This window comes from Salmo salar, chromosome ssa08 (genome assembly GCF_905237065.1).
Source record: "Salmo salar chromosome ssa08, Ssal_v3.1, whole genome shotgun sequence".
Taxonomy (NCBI): Eukaryota; Metazoa; Chordata; class Actinopteri; order Salmoniformes; family Salmonidae; genus Salmo; species Salmo salar.
Genome location: NC_059449.1, coordinates 14,445,243 through 14,464,246, shown reverse-complemented (window position 1 = coordinate 14,464,246; position 19,004 = coordinate 14,445,243). Strand labels below are relative to the sequence as shown.

Here is a 19,004-nt window from a genome sequence, read left to right as displayed (position 1 = left end):
CAGAAATGTCCTTGTTTTTGAAATAAAAGCACATTTTTCGTCCTTTAAAATAACATCAAATTGATCAGAAATACAGTGTAGACATTGTTAATGTTGTAAATGACTGTTGTAGCTGGAAACAGCTGTTTTTTTTATGGAATATCTACATAGGCATACAGAGGGCCATTATCAGCAACCATCTCCAATGGCACGTTGTGTTAGCTAATCCAAGTTTATCATTTTAAAAGGCTAATTGATCATTAGAAAACCCTTGTGCAATTATGTTAGCACAGCTGAAAACTGTTGTCCTGATTAATGAAGCAATAAAACTGGCCTTCTTTAGACTAGTTGAGTATCTGGAGCATCAGCATTTGTGGGTTCGATTACAGGCTCAAAATGGCCAGAAACAAAGAACTTTCTTCTTAAACTTGTCAGTCTTTTCTTGTTCTGAGAAATGAAGGCTATTCCATGTGAGAAATTGCCAAGAAACTGAAGATCTCGTACAACGCTGTGTACTACTCCCTTCGCTGTCTAACCAGAATAGAAAGAGGAGTGGGAGGCTCCGGTGCACAACTGAGCAAGAGGACAAGTACATTAGAGTGTCTAGTTTGAGAAACAGAAACAGCCAGTTTGCACTGTTCTGTGAAAGGAGTAGTACACAGCGTTGTACGAGATCTTCAGTTTCTTGGCCATTTCTCGCATGGAATAGCCTTCATTTCTCAGAACAAGAATAGACTGACAAGTTTCAGAAATAAGTTTTGTTTCTGGCCATTTTGAGCCTGTAATCAAACCCACAAATGCTGATACCTCAACTAGTCTAAAGGACAGTTTTACTGCTTCTTTAAAATCAGAACAACAGTTTTCAGCTGTGCTAACGCAAAAAAAGTGCTTTACTTTCAAAAACAAGTTTCTAAGTGACCCCAAACTTTTGAACAGTACTGTATATTATGTTGGCCTATAATCTGGATGGGCACCTGAAACCGGGTCATGATGTCGTGGTTACGGCGTAATCCTGAGGACCCGTAGGCTGTGTTAGGCATAATGGGTTCTGTTATTCACAGACCCAAGCCGTCCTGAGAGGGCTCAAGTGAGGTCGCCTCCACCCACAACCGCTGCTGTCGTTAGCCACTGTCACACCCGGCCAGTTTCACACACTCAGCAAGTGGGTCGCACACACCTGGCCTAGTGTAACTCAGTGGGGGCTCCAGCTAACAGCTTCAACCAGAAACAACAATTTGTCAGTGATCAGTGTTCCTTCTCATACTGCATGCAGGGCCTCATCTACACCACACAGATCCTATTAACACTGGAGGGTTAAACACAGCTATTCATATTGTAGAACACCATTAAGGACACACACAGTTCCAAAAATTGCACACACAAAAGGTTACAAAAGCGGTGTTTAAACAGACGCCGCCAGGCTTTGGCAGAAGTGTGAATCAGATGAATTGGGTCAAAGAGTTGTTCAGAGACAGCAGTAGAACAGGCTGTTCCTACAGGGCCACAACGAGGCAGCAGCAGAACAGGCTGTTCCTACAGGGCCACAACGAGGCAGCAGCAGAACAGGCTGTTATAGGGGCACAATGAAGCCATTTAGGCCAGAATGGACACGTACCAAATCATACAAATAGATAAACACATTCTTAAGGCCTAATAAATGTAGGGTGAGATAAATACACACTAGTCTATAGACCTGAGGGTAGTGAAGTAGTAGGCTACAGTGCAATCAGGTCACAATCAGTTTGCTCAGGGGCCTGGTGAAATGCAACGCACTGCATTGGATTATGCACTTAACAAAATGTCCACTTTTTAAGGGAGTAGACCGTTCTCAGTGCTCCATTCACATAAGGATAAATGTTCCCAGTCTGTCACTTCAGAGTGACATGCTGTAAGTAAGATGGACTTGATGAATGAACACCTCAGGGTGTCGCAGTCCACCAAGTTAGCAGTTACACAACCTCAGTGTGTGCAGCAGCTGGGCTGGCTCCCTACACTACCCACCAGTTAAATCATCACACACACGGTCTCCCTGTGTCTTGGGAATAAGGAACTTTGGTCACTAAGTGTCATGTGATCAGTCTCCTGTCTCATCTGTTCCTGCTGTGGGAGGGCATGGTTACTGTATCACCATGGTTACTGTGTCACCACCACTAGCCATCCCATAATAACCCCTACACCCCCATGGCTGACTGTCACACTTCACAAGGACAGAGGGAGTGTTGAGCTCCGGGTGCCGATTGATCATGACTAGGGGCTGGACTTCTTATCCTGACCATGTGACCTGAACAGGAAACGCTCTGGGCCCTCGATGCAGGCTCTAGCATTGGGGCGGCAGGTAGCCTAGTGGTTAGAGCGTCGGGTCCTAGGCATGGGGAACAATGAACAGTTCTGTGCCGATTCAGATTGATCATAACATCAGTGGAGGACGGACAGAAGGAATGGTATTTGGCAGGCGATGCCTTGGTTCAGTATAGCCAACCAGAGACATTGGGAGAATCTCATTGCATCCTCCTCGCATCTTCCTCTTGATCCGCCTCCTTCTCAAAACCCATTGGTTGAGAAAGCCAGAGGTCCTTCGCCTCCAGTGGGTTTTGAGGCGGCGGCGAGGAGAGAGGACGCGAGGGGTATACAATCGAGATTCTCCCTGAGAGATCGGTTGAGGAGAACTGTGGTTGCTGTGAAAACATGTAGAGTGCAGGGCTGTCCAGTTCCTAATGCAAACATCAATAGAGATATCCAATAAGATAGATATCCAATAAGCCACAAATACAACACTTAACAGCCTTTTGGACACAGCAAGACTCTTTTAAAAATGGCAATTTGTGTCTCAGAGTTGTGGCGTGCAGTCTCTTTAATACGCCATCTTTGTAGATTGGAGCAAATACAACTGATAGAGGGCCCACGAATACAATGGCGATAGATGTTCTTTGGATAGATAACAGATCCAATATCATGGGAACTAATATAGAGCCAACTGATTCGCCCACTGATTCACACAGTAAAGAAAGGGGACATATACAGGGTGGCAATTTCATTATGGGTGTGAGAATGTTAATACTTTTCAGGTTAAAAACACAAAGGTCATGTAAGACTATCAACAATGACATCCAGCTTCCAAAGAAGTGTGTGATTTATAGAGAGACAACCATTATTTTGCATAATCATGTTCTAGCTATGCAACTGTGATTGAAATGTATTTTTTCATATTATTTGAATACTGTACTGATTTATATGGGCATACCTCCCTGTCTCGTAACTAGGCCGAGTCTCGAGTCTACATGGGACACTCTTCACACCACTTTTGATACAAAGTGATTTGTTGCAGGTTAGGAGAGGATTTTTGGTAACCTTAACCTCAGTCTCCTAACCTGCTGCGTAAGTTCTCCTAACCTGCTACAAAAAAATGTCACTTCGGTATCGAAGTGGCGTGGGAAGTGCGTTTCCCTAGTCTACATAGACTAGACTATGGAGAAGACGGAACATTCTCATTTCCTGTGACAACCAGGAACTGCTTTCAAAAGCATTCCTTTTAAGAACACAAGTCAATTGGAATTCATTCACGACATTGTGAGAGTTGTCAATGTGATCTGGTTGTTAGATCCGTACATTAGTCAAACCTACATTTAGGATTTTGACATTAAAGCTTGTGCTCAAACTATTATGCTATGACTAGACAAGACAAGCATTTCAGTTGCCTTGCCGTGGAATGCGAATGTTGCACAGTATGGGACCATTTTCATGAATGCTTTGAAATAGGCCCACTGTTGGAATTTGCATCAAATCACTGAAAAGGTCAACAGCATGCAGGCTGTCATCATAACAAGATGTAGCCTAGGAGGCCATTGTCACTTGACAATACTACAAAAGGATTTGAAATCCACTTCTTGCTATTCATGAATTGTCGATAGTTTTGTTGTAGCAAACACAGATTCGAGATGCTGCATAAACTTTGTGCAGCTGGGGGAAATAATCAGCGAGGCAACGTAGGCAAATTCGAAATAATCGAAAGTGTTACATTTGCATAGCTACACTGGAACCGCTCTGTGGTAACGATCCAAAACAAGATATGAATATGATCAAGCTTAGACTTACGTAACGTCTCAACTTTTTTTCTGGAGGAGATTTTCTTAACCAGCCCGAGCACACCACATCTCCCCCGCTCATCTTTCCTCCTTTCTTCCTCGCCGTCTGGATGTTTGGGCCGAGATTGTTTTGAGTGAACCTGCAAATATTGACAGGGAGCGGTCAATGGAGAAAAAAAAAAGCTGAAAAAAAAATTACAATGTCGCATTGGTTGAGATTTTACGAGTTGGGTAAGCGATAAATGCCGTCACACCTCCTAGTCTGCGCTGCGAGTCACCAACAGCGACTTTAAGACAGTCCTCTGAAATGTATCAACCACTTTTGTCAAGAAGTGTGTTAAATAGCCAAATTAAATCCCAAAGTGTCGTGCGTCCGTGGTTACCTTCTTCTGGATATGTTTCGTACTCCAAGCAGAATAGTTGCTTGCAAGTGAAACTCGCCGAGTTCGGCTTTCAGTGAAAGCGCTTTTATGCAATTCCTTCCAAAGTCGAACAAATATTTTTAAGCACACTAGGATACGTATTTTCCTCTCCTTTCCGACGCATAATTGTTTCACGGAAAGTACAGTGCCTTTTCACCCAAAAACGTAGCGTTTCACCGACCTTCCTCCCAGTTTCACTCCCTGTGGTTGCTAATTATGATTGACAGATCGGCAGCTCTGTGTTTTCCCTGAACTCAGCCTGACAGCCTCCTTTGGAACGCGCAGGCAGAGGGAGAGGCGGCGTGCAGGAAAAATTAACCAACATACCATGGGACATGTAGTTCTCAATTGTTTGGCGTTACTCCCCCCCCCAAAACAAATAACCGCATTTTGATAAATTATTTTTTGCATATGGTTAGTATAGATTTACACCCATCTGACTGAATACCGGGGGAAAAGATGGCTTTCTAATGACTGAACGAAATAACAAAGAAACTGCATTCCAGTGTTCAATGTAGGACCTCTCATACCATGCGCACGTGGAAACTACACTTACCACAATGCGCGCCATTTGTGCGCTCGAAGTCGTGCAACCTCGAGGACAGTGTAGAAATGACCGTACAATTAGAAAGTTGGCGATTTCCATTACATTATATCCATGTGTGTAAGTGTGAGCACCAAAACCAGAAACAACAACAACTCGAATAGGAATATTATAATTTCAGCAACAATAAATCAAACAGATCTCTTCATATGTTTTACCTTTATTTAACTAGGCAAGTCGGTTAAGAACACATTTTTATTTACAATGACTGCCGACGCTGGGCCAATTCTGCGGGTGCCCCATGGGACTCCGAATCACTGCCAGTTGTGATACAGCCTGGATTCGATCCATGGTGTCTGTAGTGACGCCCCTAGCAATGCAATACCTTAAACCCATGCACCACTCAGGAGCCCAAATTAATGAAATGTCTTTGTTGCTTCATTGCAAGAGTAGGCTATCCATCCCTTGAAGACTCTAGTGGTGTTGTTCTTCTAGACCCTGAGCCTGACTATTGGCAATTTGACAGAGATAAGTTCCCATGACGGTTAAAGTATCTGTGGAATCCTGGAATGTTATTGTAATGGTAAAAAGCTCTCCACTGTCTTTTGGCTATTAGCCTGTATTTGTAAGTGCGTCTATAATGTTTGACTGCCAATTTCTAATGGGTTTGAGCATAGTATACATGAAGGTCAATATTGTTGTGATTAACGAATAGTCAACTGATGTACCAAAACAAATATTAACTTTTCATATAACTTACTATTACAAATGAATAACTATTATTGTGCACAACAGCCACCACAGGGCGGCAGGTAGCCTAGTGGTTAGAGCATTGGACTAGTAATACAATGTATTAATCATATGCAGATTCACAACTAAGTACAGTCATGACCCACCCAGTTGTGAGTGAGACTTTACATTCTAATATTAATCAATTTAAACATTCACATAGCCATTCAAGATATTTGTCACAGCATAGCTCCATACAGCAGGCAAGCCCAACCAGTGAGGACAACAATTGAGTACATTTGTCAGTCTACCATCCATAATACTATTGCTCCTACTTGTCAATGTCTTCCAAAATACTATTCAGCCCGGGAGATCATTTTTCCTTTTTACTGTGTGCTCCTCAAGATGGGTCTATGACACCATAGACCTGAAAGAAAGATATTGCTGTGGTAAAAGTTGCTCTAGTCACTGGAATTTTGCTGAGCCATGCTAGTCACTGGGTTAACAGGAGCATAAATCCCAACTCCATGGTCCCCAATAGACTGAAATCGAAAAGGAGAGAGGAAGGGAGGGAGGGAGACAGAGAAAGCATTATGTTTATTAAATTACATTTTAAATGAGTGGTTCCAGAGTTCATGCTTTTGCAATGGACTTAAACTTTTATGAGAAAGGCATTAAAACCAATTGCATTTGACGTGCCATGGGTGGAGACCAACCACAGAAAAATAAAAACAATCAAAACAGGGATCAAACAATATGCTTTTGTGTTTGTGTGGGGATGTTAGCTGCTCATCAATTCATCTCACGTTGGTTTTTGCCTTCATTGTTGTCACATTGAAATCTCTGCAATAATAGAGGGGTTATAGCATCCATTTTAAAGCCCACCGCCACAATAATAGTATTTCATAACTTCAATTGAATTGAATTGTAGTGTACTTCATATGTTCCCAGAGGGAAGTTGTTTTGCCACCATGGCAGTAAATACAATAGACTGAAAAAGTTGCTCCTAAAAATTGCAGCCAGGCAAATCTACATACAATAGTGAAAAATTTTATAAATGCAACAATTTCAACGATTTTACTGAGTTACAGTTATAAGGGATATATAAGGAAATCATTCAATTGAAATAAATAAATTAGGCCCTAATCAAGCCATGGGTGGGCTTGAGAGGGCATAGGCCCACCCACTTGGGAGCCAGGCCCAGCCGACCAGAATTAGTTTTCCCCCACAAATGGGCTTTATTACAGACAGAAATACTCCTGTTTCATCAGCTGTCCGGGTGGCTGGTCTCAGACGATCCTGCAGGTGAAGAAGCTGGATGTGGAGGTCCTGGGCTGGCGTGGTTACACTTGTTCTGCGGTTGTGAGGCCGGTTGGACGCACTGCCAAATTGTCTAAAATTAGGTTGGAGGCAGCTTATGGTAGGGAAATTAACATTCAATTATATGGCAACAGCTCTGGTAGAGATTCCTTCAGTCAGCATGCCAATTGCACGCTCCCTCAAAACTTGAGACATTTGTGGCATTGCGTTAGAGTGACTTTTTATTGTCCCCAGCACAAGATGCATCTGTGTAATGATCATGCTGTTTAATCAGCTTCTTGATATGCCACACCTGTCAGGTGGATGGATGATCTTGGCAAAGGGGAAACGCTCACTAACAGGGATGTAAACAAATTTGTGCACAAAATTTGAGAGAAATAAGCTTTTTGTGAGTACGGAACATTTCTGGGATCTTGAAACATGGGACCAATACACTTTACATGTTGCATTTATATTTTTTTCAGTATATCTGAACCTGCTGATGAAGCTGCTCTGGTGCTATCAAAAAAAGGCCACACTTGATATCATACAACACTGAGTTGTATAACTTACAGTGAATGCCATTGCTCAATAAAACTTTTGATGTGTCCTTACAAAACTGTAGAAGTGAAACGCAAATGGATCAGTCAATTAATAATTGAGTGCCATTGATTTTTCCCAAATGCTTTTTGAGGCGATTACAGTGCTACTACTACAGTGTGTTGTAAACCTAATGGCAGGGATACCGAATAGCACAGAAATGCCCCATTTGCAAACCACAAGCTTGCATTGCTACATTACACATATTGGCTATGCCATTAGCAACAGCAAGTGTGCTGATAGGGTCAACCGTTGCATACCATTCTCTCCCATTTTCTATTCATGTAGTGCCACTATTGCAAGTCTGACTACTGTTTTAAGACCCATTACATAAAGATGCTTCTCGATCTCCTTTTGGAGAGGGTAAGGGTTCTATAACATGTCGGCCCCGTCTAAGAGGTTTTGGGTCAGTTTCCACTGGGTAAGGACACCTATCCTGGCTGGTAAGTTGAATGATGAGGCTTTCCCATGGAAGGTGTCTGACATCACCTTGAACTCTCCCTTCTGTTACTCCTATAATCTCTCTACTGGGTCATGTTCATTAGGGCACACCGTAACAAAACATTTCAAAATGTTGTGCAACGTAAAACAAAAATGTGCGTTTTTTTGTTAACGGACATGTTCAGATAGTACTTCCCCGTTTCAGAACGTTTTCCTCCATTTGGTGCCTAATGAACACGACCCATGGTATTATACGAGATTGTCAAGGAGGATGGATTTATTTCCTTCTTCCTGGACAGTCCTTCAGTCTTACTCAAACATATTCACCTATGGGCATAGAAGAGCACCGGTAATTGACCGAATGCCGGTACTGTGCATGAAAGACCTTGAGACGCCACAGCAGTGATAAACGCACCACACCTGAAGCAGGTGGTCTTGGCTACAGCTTCAAAGCCACTCTGCTCGGTCTTTGATCTACGGAAGGGAAAGGGGATACATAGTTAGCTGCACGACTGAATGCATTCAACTTGAAACATGTCTTCCGCATTTAACCCAACCCCTCTAAGTTATCTGATGAAATCACATCCACACTGGCAGAGGAAATGTTACCGCCACTGTAACTTAGCATGCCGTTCATCTGTATCACAGCAACAGACTTCATTAAATAGGAACACCACCCAAAGGTAAATGTCTGGACATTCAATCATTAACAGTGCCTCAAAACCAGACTTAACATTCACTCAAACATCAAGTGGCCAATTGGAAACCTAAGAACCATAGCCAGTACATGTAAATGTTTAGTATGGCTACAGCGGAGGAATGCCATGAAAAGAAAAACAATACACATAGCAACCCCAACCTACGATATTATAATGTTGAATAAGACAAAAGGGAGGAGGCATTGATTATGTGTGGGCAGACTGGCCACTGACAACACATGAAGCTGAACACAGCCATGCATTCACACGGCCGATAGCTAGCTACCGCAGTGTGTTCAGAGAAGCCAACAATACAAGAGCATCTAAATGACAATTGTGGAAGAATGTGAAATGTAAGCAAAAGAGTGTGTAAAAAAATAAAATAATAAACTCACCAGGGGGGGCTTGTGGGTAGCGCGAGGTGGACAGAGCAGGAAGACACAAACAAGACCCTTTCAGCAATTCATCTTTAATATTGGGGGGGGGAAAAAAATCATGTATTGTACATTACTTTAAAACACTGTACAGCAAGGCTGAGGTTTGTGTCTTTCCAGTCAAATTCTGCTTGTAAAATCTGGTTTAATAGTATCTAACTAAAAGGCACAAAATCTGCAACAAAAAAGTATCCCTGAATGAATAACTTAATTATATGAGTCAATGTTAGTAACCATAACCCCACCTTAAGAACATTGTCAAACGTTCAGCATGCAATTGTTCTCACGCAAATGACACAAATTTTGTATTAAAAGATTAATCGTATCTTATACTTTTTGTATACAGTATTCATGGCATTAGTTAATCATTCCATGTTTATTGAATATACTTTCGCACCCATATCTGTAAATTTTATTGCATATGAAAATGTCTTATGACAAGTACACGTCAATGAATCTCCTTATCAAAAATCAAACCCACCGCTTGAAAAAAAATAAAGAGAAATGCATGCAAACCAGAAAAGGTTATGAGGTCTAGCTTGTCCCGAGGCAGAAAGTTGTGAGTTATGGATGATAATAAAACAACAGAGGCAGACATGAGAGGTAAGACCCTCACTGTAAGGTTGAGTCCAGTGTTGTGTGTTGGATTTAAGTCCATGTGGGCGTGTACATTATGCATTGTATTCAAGTGCTCCCTCCAAGATCTTCAGCGCTCTCTCTACGGTCATGTGCTTCACCATCCACTGGATGAGTAGCCAACCAGACTTCTCTGTGCATGTCTCTCATATATAGAGTCCAGTGGTCTTTCAGTGTTATATTTACTTGTTTCTCACTCTTCCCAGTCCCTCCTCCATCAGAAGACCAGTCTGTTGACAGTGTTGAACCCCCCACCTCCTCCTCCTCCCCCCGAGGGACCACAGCTGCCCGGGGGTTCGTTGTCGTCTGGTCCGTTGGGCCTGAACGAGCAGGAGGCAGAGGCCGCCTGGAGAGCTCGGGTCCGCGCGTTCAGCTCCTGTTCCTATTGGACAAAGGAGTTCGGGACCATTAAACACTGTTCAGAGGGTCGTTCATTAGGGACAAAATGGAAGAACACAGAAACAGGCAGGGACTACCTGGAGTTTAATTTTCCATTGCAGAACTTTTTTAAATGTTGCCTGTCCTAATGAGTATGACCCAGGAGTTTGGGTAGTCTGTCTGAGCAAGAAAATGCAGCTCTGCTGTCCTCTAGTGGTTTCTGCAAATGTGTGGTTGAAGTCTTATTTTTTTGAGAGATTAACGACTCATAAAATTTCACTTGACTAATTGCAACTTGAAAGCACAAAGGAAATGTGTAACATGTGTATGGTTGGCTTTCTGAATACTTGCAACATGTTTTGATCAAAGCTTTACAGAACTACTTTACTCCTGTCAATGGATACATGGAAAACAGGGTCCTGTTAAATTTTGAACATGGGCACAAGTTGAAAGGACAAATTCCGAAAACAAGTCCAACGGAGAAGAGCAAAGCATGACATTACCAGAAATACCCTGAAGAATATGGAAACGTGTCTGACATACTGATGCCATCCCCACAACATTTTTTATTTTTTTTAATATTTATTTTTCCCCACCATCACGGACTTTGCTGATAACCAAGGGCGCAACTTTGGTTTTAGAAGTGGGGGGACACAATTTTTTTTTTTTATGTATCCAGTCAGATAAACACGCCAAACAGCCTACCGACCACTCAGAGGCGTCCGCATGGTCCTAAAGCACACTGTTGCCTTGTTTTGTATCACATTCCAATGATAAAACTGGGGGGGGGACAAACATTCTGAAATTGCATTTATGTGTGTGTGTGTATGTGTGTGTGTGGGGGGGGGCATGTCCCCCCTTCCCCAGTGAAAGTTGCACCCCTGCTGATAACTACTTTGTTGAGGGAAAATGTACTGATACGATTATGATATGTTGTCTCACCTAGCCATCTTAAGATGAATGCATTAATTGTAAGTTGCTCAGGAGAAGAGCGTCTGCTAAATGACTAAAATGTAAATACGCATGCACCTCAGCATCCCATGCTAATCAAGCAATTAGAGGAAGGTTATTGGAGGCTAGCGTGATCATAAGTGAACACAGTCCACTTCCCTGGGCCAATACATTAGCATAGCCTGATGCATCATTTAGGTCAGGATCACACTAAACGGTTATGCTAATGGCTGCGTCACCCCTCCTTGGCCTGTATTTAGTGACAAATGACAGGCTCCGACACAGGGTGGGACTGGAGGGCTTTTTATATAGTGATAATTGGTTTGAGTGAATCGGATTTTCACCCTTCTGCTACCCTGTTATCTAAAACTGGTCATGGGGAGAGAGATGAAAGTAGATTATTATAATATGGGTTGTTGCCCTCTAGTGGTTAAGAGGCTGGGTGTCAAAGGTGAGGCTTGTCCTACTTGTAAAGCCAATGGAAGAGGCTGCTTACACGTCACCAATTTAAGAGTTAATTCGATTAATTTTTTTTTTAAAAGCACTGATAACTAAAGAGACCAAATCCTTTTTAAGGTTTCAAACCAAAAATGAACATACTGTAAATGAAAGTGAGTAGAGCACTTGGATAAACACGAGCAAACAGAAAACGCCTCATTCACTATACTGTAACTCCTCACACCCCCTTCTCTCACCTGTAAAAAGAGCTTGTTGTCCTTGGTGACGGCGTCCATCAGTTCTTTCTGCAGCGGAGGTTCAGAGCCCAGTCTCATGCCGTTGGTCGTCACTCCCCCGGTACTGTTCTGCCCCCCGGTAACGTCCTGTTTCCGGTAGATCAGCACATAGGCCGTGTCCTTGGGGAAACGGTTGGTTACGTTCTGAACCGACCCCAACGAAGTGAACGTCACCCTGCTGTCGTTGAACAGCAGCCAATCCCCGGCCGCCTGGCCTCCGCACACCACCTCCACTTCCTGTTTGGGATGAGTCACCCCGGAGCAAGTGAGTGCGATGGGCTCAGTCTGCCCGTTCCCAGGCTCCTCCCCCAGGGCGAGGGGATTGGCTAGATGGTGTTGGGCTCCGTCGGCCCCGTTGAGGTTGCGGCCGTAGGAGTAGTAATGGCCGCTCTCCGACGACATCCCAGAATGCATCACTACAGAGCTGAGGACGTAAGGAACGAACTGGGCCGCCGGCCACACCCCTACCTCACTTTCTCCTCCTGCCATCCCGTTGTCGCCCTCTAGCCCAGTCTCCTCCTCCTCCTCTCTCTGCGACGGCTTCAGTTTCTTGGCCAGGTTTTCGCTGCTCTCGGGTGAGTCCACTTGGAGTGGAGAGGATGGTGGCGAGGAAGAGGACGAAGAGTGTTTGGGTGGAGGGGCGTGCACGGGCAGTCTCATGAGCGGCGGGATGGTGACGTTGTCCAGGATCTTGCGGCGCACGTGGCACTTTGCGTCGTAGGAGAACCTCAGCAGCGTGAGGATGAGGTACTCGGGCGCCGCCACCACCCTCATCCCCCGTTCCGCCCGCTGCAGCGAGCCACACTTCTGGCAGAAGTAGGCGTTCTCCTTGTCCAGGATCTCTGGCGCCAGGAAGTAGTCCACCAGGTCAGGAACAGACAGCGGTGGCTCGCTGGACCCTGGAACAAAATGGACACCGGTGGTGGAGGCCGTGGCGGGTTTGGGAGAAGGGCCTACTTCGGGAGCCTCACTGCCCCCGTTGACAGCCCCCTGGCAGGGGCCCCGGGGTTCCTCTGAGGGGCCCTCGGTCTGAAGAGGGCTGGAGGTGGTGGAGGGACAGAAGGCCAGGGATAGGTCAGTGAAAGGTTCTTCTTTCTCCGAGACACTGTTGCATGTCATACAGCGGATACCCGTGCTCAGCCTGCCTCCAAACATCCTCTCAATCAGCGTCCTCTCGTCATTCCCCTCGGACTTCCCCTCCACAGGGGCCACGGGTGACACTCCGGCACCCTCCGCAGAGGTTTCACCCCCGGTGTCGTCGCTCGGTCCGTTGCCAGGGGAGACATTTGACTTGGCTGACATGAGAACCTGGATGGTTTTCTCCTCTTCGTGTAACCTTGGCAACAGAACACGAGGAGACAAGAGAAAGTTCAACATGCAAATGAATGTAACAGCATAATAAAATGGAGCTGTCCTTTTCAATAACACCCATTCGAGTGAACATGAATTCTTTAACTTCTTAAAATCTTCTCTCAAAACACTAGATTTATACATACATTCTTTCCATCTGTACCTGGAGTCATACAGGTTTTAGGAGTTGTAGGGTGCTCCAGCAGTCTACTAGATGGTGTACCTACCTGTCCAGGAGGAAGGAGCTGTAGGGTGCTCCAGCAGTCTACTAGATGGTGTACCTACCTGTCCAGGAGGAAGGAGCTGTAGGGTGCTCCAGCAGTCTACTAGATGGTGTACCTACCTGTCCAGGAGGAAGGAGTTGTAGGGTGCTCCAGCAGTCTACTAGATGGTGTACCTACCTGTCCAGGAGGAAGGAGCTGTAGGGTGCTCCAGCAGGCTACTAGATGGTGTACCTACCTGTCCAGGAGGAAGCGGAGGTACTCAGAACAGTCCTGCTGGGAACCTGCATTGAACCAGGGGGGCCGAGACGCCTCAAAGAAGACTCTGGGGGCGTACGCTGCCCTCTGCAGGAGAGACACACACAAACTGAACGACCACTCACCGAATACACACACCAAGTGAAACGTCAGGGATGGAGCCATAGTCATTTCCATTGAAAAACCCGATGGCCACTAACAGCAGCGGGAGACAAACCTGGGTGTGTGAGAGGAAGGTGAAGAGGAGCTGCAGTTTCTTCATCAGTGTGTTGGCAGTGGCATCATTCAGATGTAACGATAAGACACGCCTCCTGAAACTGGGACAGGACCATAGAAGGGTTCGTGCAGAGCATTTCATAAGAACGTCCTACATAAATATTACAGCATTATATCATTCTATCGTGAGGGGATTCAAGTGAGAATGTATATAGACAGCTTTGTTAACCACGTGTACTAAATCCACTACTCACTCTGTGGCTGAGAAGAGTGTCTGTATGATACTGTTCATGTAGCAGGTGTTTCCCAGGTTGACGAGGCCAGTCTTGCCCGTCTCAGACTTGCCCGGCAGCCTCAGCAGGCCTGAGGCAAACGAGTTGGACTGGGACGTCCAGGCACTTTGGTTCAGAACCAGCTTGATCTTCTCCTCCCCGGGCCCAGGTAGCTCCTAGAGGGGAGGGAGACAGCTTTCAGACACTCCATACACCCCGTTTACTATACATGAGCTGCATAGTATTGTACACTGTCCGAACTTTAAAGGTCTATCCTTCAATAATGACGACATTATTCACGACGCCACAAACACTACAGTTGGTCACATAAATAACGTAAACCCCCCCCAAGGGCACCACTCGAGTGATCACTCGTTGTCAAGGTGTCTTACTTTGATGGCCTCCAGGATGTCGTCGTAGAGGTCAGGGAAGCCAGAGTACTGGTACATCATACAGTGGACGAGCTCTGTGAAGTGCAGCAGGAAAGCCTCACTGGTGGGCAGGCCGTCCCTCTTCAGACTCTGAACCAGGTCCACTATGTGTGGCACGACCTGGGGAACACACATTGAACGTATTGTAGACAAACATTTACATTAAAGTCATTTAGCAGACGTACAGTTAGCGCATTCATCCTAAGATCGCTAGGTGAGACAACCAACGTATCACAGTCGTGGTACGTCAATTTATCCTCATCAGCTAAGTCAGTGCTGATAGACATGATGTTCTTGGTCATATGCACATCACATCTGTTCTAATCTGTTACAAGGTGGAAAGGTGCAGTGGAGGAAACTAGGCACTGCATATAGCAGTAGAACAGCACTAAACACACTGATGTAGTGACTGGTAAAAACATCAACCTTCACATGCTACATTAAGCCTCCCTTTCTGTCATTGGGGTGGGGGTCACACTGACTTCAATGTAATCAACCTTTTAAAATGAATTGACAATCATGGCAGATGAAACCACCGCCAGTCAACTAAAGGACCATCATGGTGCTTTAAACACTTTACACCTCATTAGCGGAAGAGCCCTGCTGAGAGGAGAGTGCTTCTGGGAAATGGAGTTTAATGGAGCCTGAAGGTATTTCAGCTAAATGGGGGGAATGAGGGAGGGAAAGACATGCGGTGCACAATAGAACGAGTTGTATTGTGTGTTTCTTACCAAGTGGAAGGCCTCGGGAGAGTGTTGGAAACTCAGCAGCATATGGGATAGAACCACTAGGGCCCCCTGTCGCACGATGGGGTACCACAGACGGTTGAACACCTACACACAAAGATATAACATACAGCATATGTATTGTATACACACTGACACAGAAAAACACAATTCAGAAGTGATATAGCTAGACACCATAATGACCAAACTACAGGAACTCATTTTCGTTCATGTGATCATCTATTCATCAGTTCTAACTGAAGTTACTCTTGTAGCATCTATAACTATCACCACAGAGTTTCTAAACCCAGAGGCGCAACATCGTAAGACTTCTGGGAACGCTTGCGAAACAGATCAGGCCGGGGTTTGGGGTTTGATACGTCAATGAGAGAAGTGAAAAATTGTTCCTTAGTTGTGGCTTGTCTCAAAATCTAAAGCTACAGCCTAGATTCCAGCCAATGTCTTCAGTAGTTGAACATGTTATTACTCCAACCTCGTGAAAGTGACAAACTGACACGTTTTAATTTTCGTCGAATACTACTTTATATGGAAGGAGTGCCTTTGATTTGACGGCCTGCACAGTTCAGCGCTAGATGACCGTTCGACCCGATGACGGGTTTCTGCGCATGGGCTTAGCTAGCCAACGTCGCCATGGCGTCACCTACAGTGTGATCGGGGGTTTCTATTGGAGAAGCAATTTCTGCCCATCTTCATATAGAGTACTGTCTTTGCTATTACCATGTGTAACTACCATCTTAGCTCATTGGTGCATTGACACTCCCTGCTGAGGTAATAGTGGTCAGTACACTACCCACCAGTTCAATCTTAAGCAGGGTGACATCTATGAGGATGGTGAACTTCTGCACCGCAGCCAGTCCCTTGAGCAGGGCAATGACCCACATCTCCACATGGTGGGCTAGAGGCCAGGACAACCAGTCAATCATCCTGAGGAAGGAAAGAGATGGAGAGAACAGTATAAGGACGAGCTCTGTGAAGGGCAGAAAAGCTCTATTAAATCACTACATCCCATCTAGTATACACACCGCAAATACAACGGATTCATTTATTCAGTTTAGCTAATGAAAAAACACAGTAAAGGCACCCAGTGACCTGCAGAGTGCTTGAGTCATGCTGGTGTCTTTGACGTTCTGGTCGGTGGTAAGGCTCTTGATGAGAACTGTGATCATCTGGAGAGGTATGTGCTGGACCAGGCTGGCTAGGGCAATGGAGGGGTCGAAGGAGGGGTCTGTGCAGAACACAAAAAAACTTGAGTATAATTGACTGATGTTTTTTTGGGGGGGTCACAGCTTATGAAATATGTCCCAATTGTATTCAAATGTGTTGTTTACAACCTCTACCCTAACCAAGTGACCCAATTCAAGTCTGATATTGAGCGGTGCATGAACTCTCCACCACCCTGGATCATTAAAATGACAAAGAAGTTACCGTTCCAAGTCTCAAGCATGTGCTAACAAGCCTGACATTCCTAGTTTTTCCATAGGTGGGTGAAGATGGAGGTCAAATTAGTGACTGCATTAGAAAATACTATAGTGTACTTTACTTCTGTACAGTAAAAATTGCTATTGTATTTGAAACTGCTTATTTTGTTCAAATGATTTATAAAACTTAATTTAACTAGGCAAGTCAGTTATAAGCAAATTCTTATTTACAATGACAGCCTACCTGGGAACAGTGTGTTAACTGCCTTGTTCAGGGGCAGGACGACAGATTTTTACCTTGTCAGTTCGGGGATTCGATGTAGCAACCTTCCGGTTACTGGCCCAACACTAACCACTAGGCTACCTGCCACCCCAACTTGTATGGGGCATTGATGCATAGACACATACAGTGCAATCTGTGCGTGTGTGCTCATCTGTGACTGTGTGTGGTGCACCCTCCCTCAGTCTCACCAGTGGAGGAGATTATAGCGAACACCTCCTGCAGAGATGGCAGCAGTGTGACCGGCTCCGCCTTCCAGATGTTCTGTAGCAACGTGCTGACCTTGGTCACCTGGTCCACGTACTCCCTCAGCTCCTGCTCCTGGCTGGCCGGACAGTGGAAGTACCCAATGGTCCTCACCAACTGCTGGCAGAACAAAATGGCAGCCTTCTCCCGGGGGATGCACTGTACGAAGTCTGAGAGCATGGTGGCAAGACGGGCGCACAGGGCTGGCTCGGGCCGTTCGCACACCATCCTTAGGATTTCTGTCTGGATGATGGAGAAGATATCCAGCACCGAGGGGCAGCTGATCAGCAGCCGCAGGCAGCCATGGATGTAGTCGACCACGGCCGGGTCCTTGCGGTCCAGGGGGCCGTAGCCCTGCTGTAACAGGCCCAGAACAAAGTCTTTGCTGAAGAAGAGCTCAAAATCAGCACGGTGGTAGCGGGCATAGGCCTCCAGTACCTGGAAGCCCACCTGTTTCTGGAAGGCGTCTTCGCCCAAGAAGATGAGGCGAGTGGTGAGAGTGTACAGGGCCTGACATTGCTCCGCCGTGACCTCTTTCTCTGCGGCTTCGACTACCTTCTTCACGATGGCCTTCTTCACTGGGACTGAGTGAGAGGAGCTGACCAGGGCCTCTAGAATCTTGTCCATGATGGCAGGCAATCTATATAGCTGTGAGGGGAAAGATCAGGAAGCAGTCCACACCTAAAAGACGAAAGCGAGCAGGTCATCAACCACCATTAGTGACCAGTTACTTATTCTGGCTAGCTTTCCATTTCTTCATGGCATGTCCACCACAGCTAGCTAGCTAGACGTATGATTCGGTCAACAACTTGTAAATAACAAACTGTAATCGTTTTTGCCATTGCTGAAAAGTTGTATAAGCATAGCAATATCACACGGCTATGAAGCTAGCCACAGGTAAACAAAAACAACACAGCATCATGCTTTGCCTTATCATCACAAAGTCAGCTAACTTAGCTAGTTAAACAAGTTAACACATTGAGATAGTTACAGTAACCACAAGCGGCATGTTATCGAATTCAAATTATCTGAGATTAAAGACATTGATGCACAAATAAAACATGTGTGGATAACAAACTTATTTTTCGCAATCTAGCTAGCTAACGTTCTTTAACAAACTAGCTAGCTATGCTAGCATGACGTTAGCTGTGTATGGTATTGCAACAAAGCAGGCCGGAGATGTAACTAATTTAGCTAGCAGAAATGTATCTTCCCAAACATCACGTACCAATATAATTCATAACACCAGCATCCGATGAAAATATCATAAAATGCCAGTTGACATTAGTCGCCTGTTGACAACTCATTCATCTCTTATTTTGACATTATAAAATCAGCTGATTTAAAAGCCCTGCAGAAACGTCATTCCGATGGACCACGAATTTTTCTAGGAGCCTTCTGCTTTTGACGATCTCATTGCCTGTTTAATAAAGAACAAAAATGGCGACTATAAAATAAAATATATAAACATTTTGTGAATTACAGGTTTGTTTAAATACAAATATAAACATACTGACAATGGTTTGTAATGACTTAAAACAAAATGTATTATTCCACGGATTTATTTTACGCGCAAACTGAGCTCATAGCCATTGGACAGGCATAGCATTTAGACTGATAGAGTAGCAGATGGGTTATA

General features: G+C 44.8%; 2 protein-coding genes across 15 annotated transcripts in view; both read right to left on the bottom strand.

Annotated features, from left to right (window-relative positions):
- Positions 1–4,757, bottom strand: part of gab1 (GRB2-associated binding protein 1) — a 68,028-nt gene extending 63,271 nt beyond the window's left edge. For 6 of the 14 annotated variants that reach the window (XM_045722794.1, XM_045722790.1, XM_045722796.1 and 3 more), the window contains exons 1-2: positions 4,445–4,752; positions 4,072–4,201 (exon numbers count right to left, since the gene is read on the bottom strand). In XM_045722794.1, the coding sequence (XP_045578750.1) occupies positions 4,072–4,143 (72 nt within the window). In that variant the 5' untranslated portion in view covers positions 4,144–4,201; positions 4,445–4,752. Of the gene's footprint in view, positions 1–4,071; positions 4,202–4,307 lie in introns of all 14 variants that reach the window. The other 8 variants (XM_045722789.1, XM_045722791.1, XM_045722787.1 and 5 more) reach the window with 7 other exon arrangements.
- Positions 4,758–9,247: 4,490 nt separating this feature from the next.
- LOC106610239 (ubiquitin carboxyl-terminal hydrolase 38) lies at positions 9,248–18,855 on the bottom strand. The gene is made up of 11 exons (XM_045722769.1): positions 18,594–18,855; positions 17,311–18,046; positions 16,511–16,646; positions 16,216–16,345; positions 15,407–15,508; positions 14,637–14,795; positions 14,227–14,420; positions 13,974–14,073; positions 13,737–13,843; positions 11,889–13,263; positions 9,248–10,246 (listed from the first exon to the last, which is right to left on the bottom strand). Exons 2-11 carry the CDS (start codon positions 17,990–17,992, stop codon positions 10,082–10,084), a joined length of 3,150 nt encoding a protein of 1,049 aa, XP_045578725.1. The 5' UTR covers positions 17,993–18,046; positions 18,594–18,855; the 3' UTR covers positions 9,248–10,081.
- Positions 18,856–19,004: the final 149 nt, after the last annotated feature.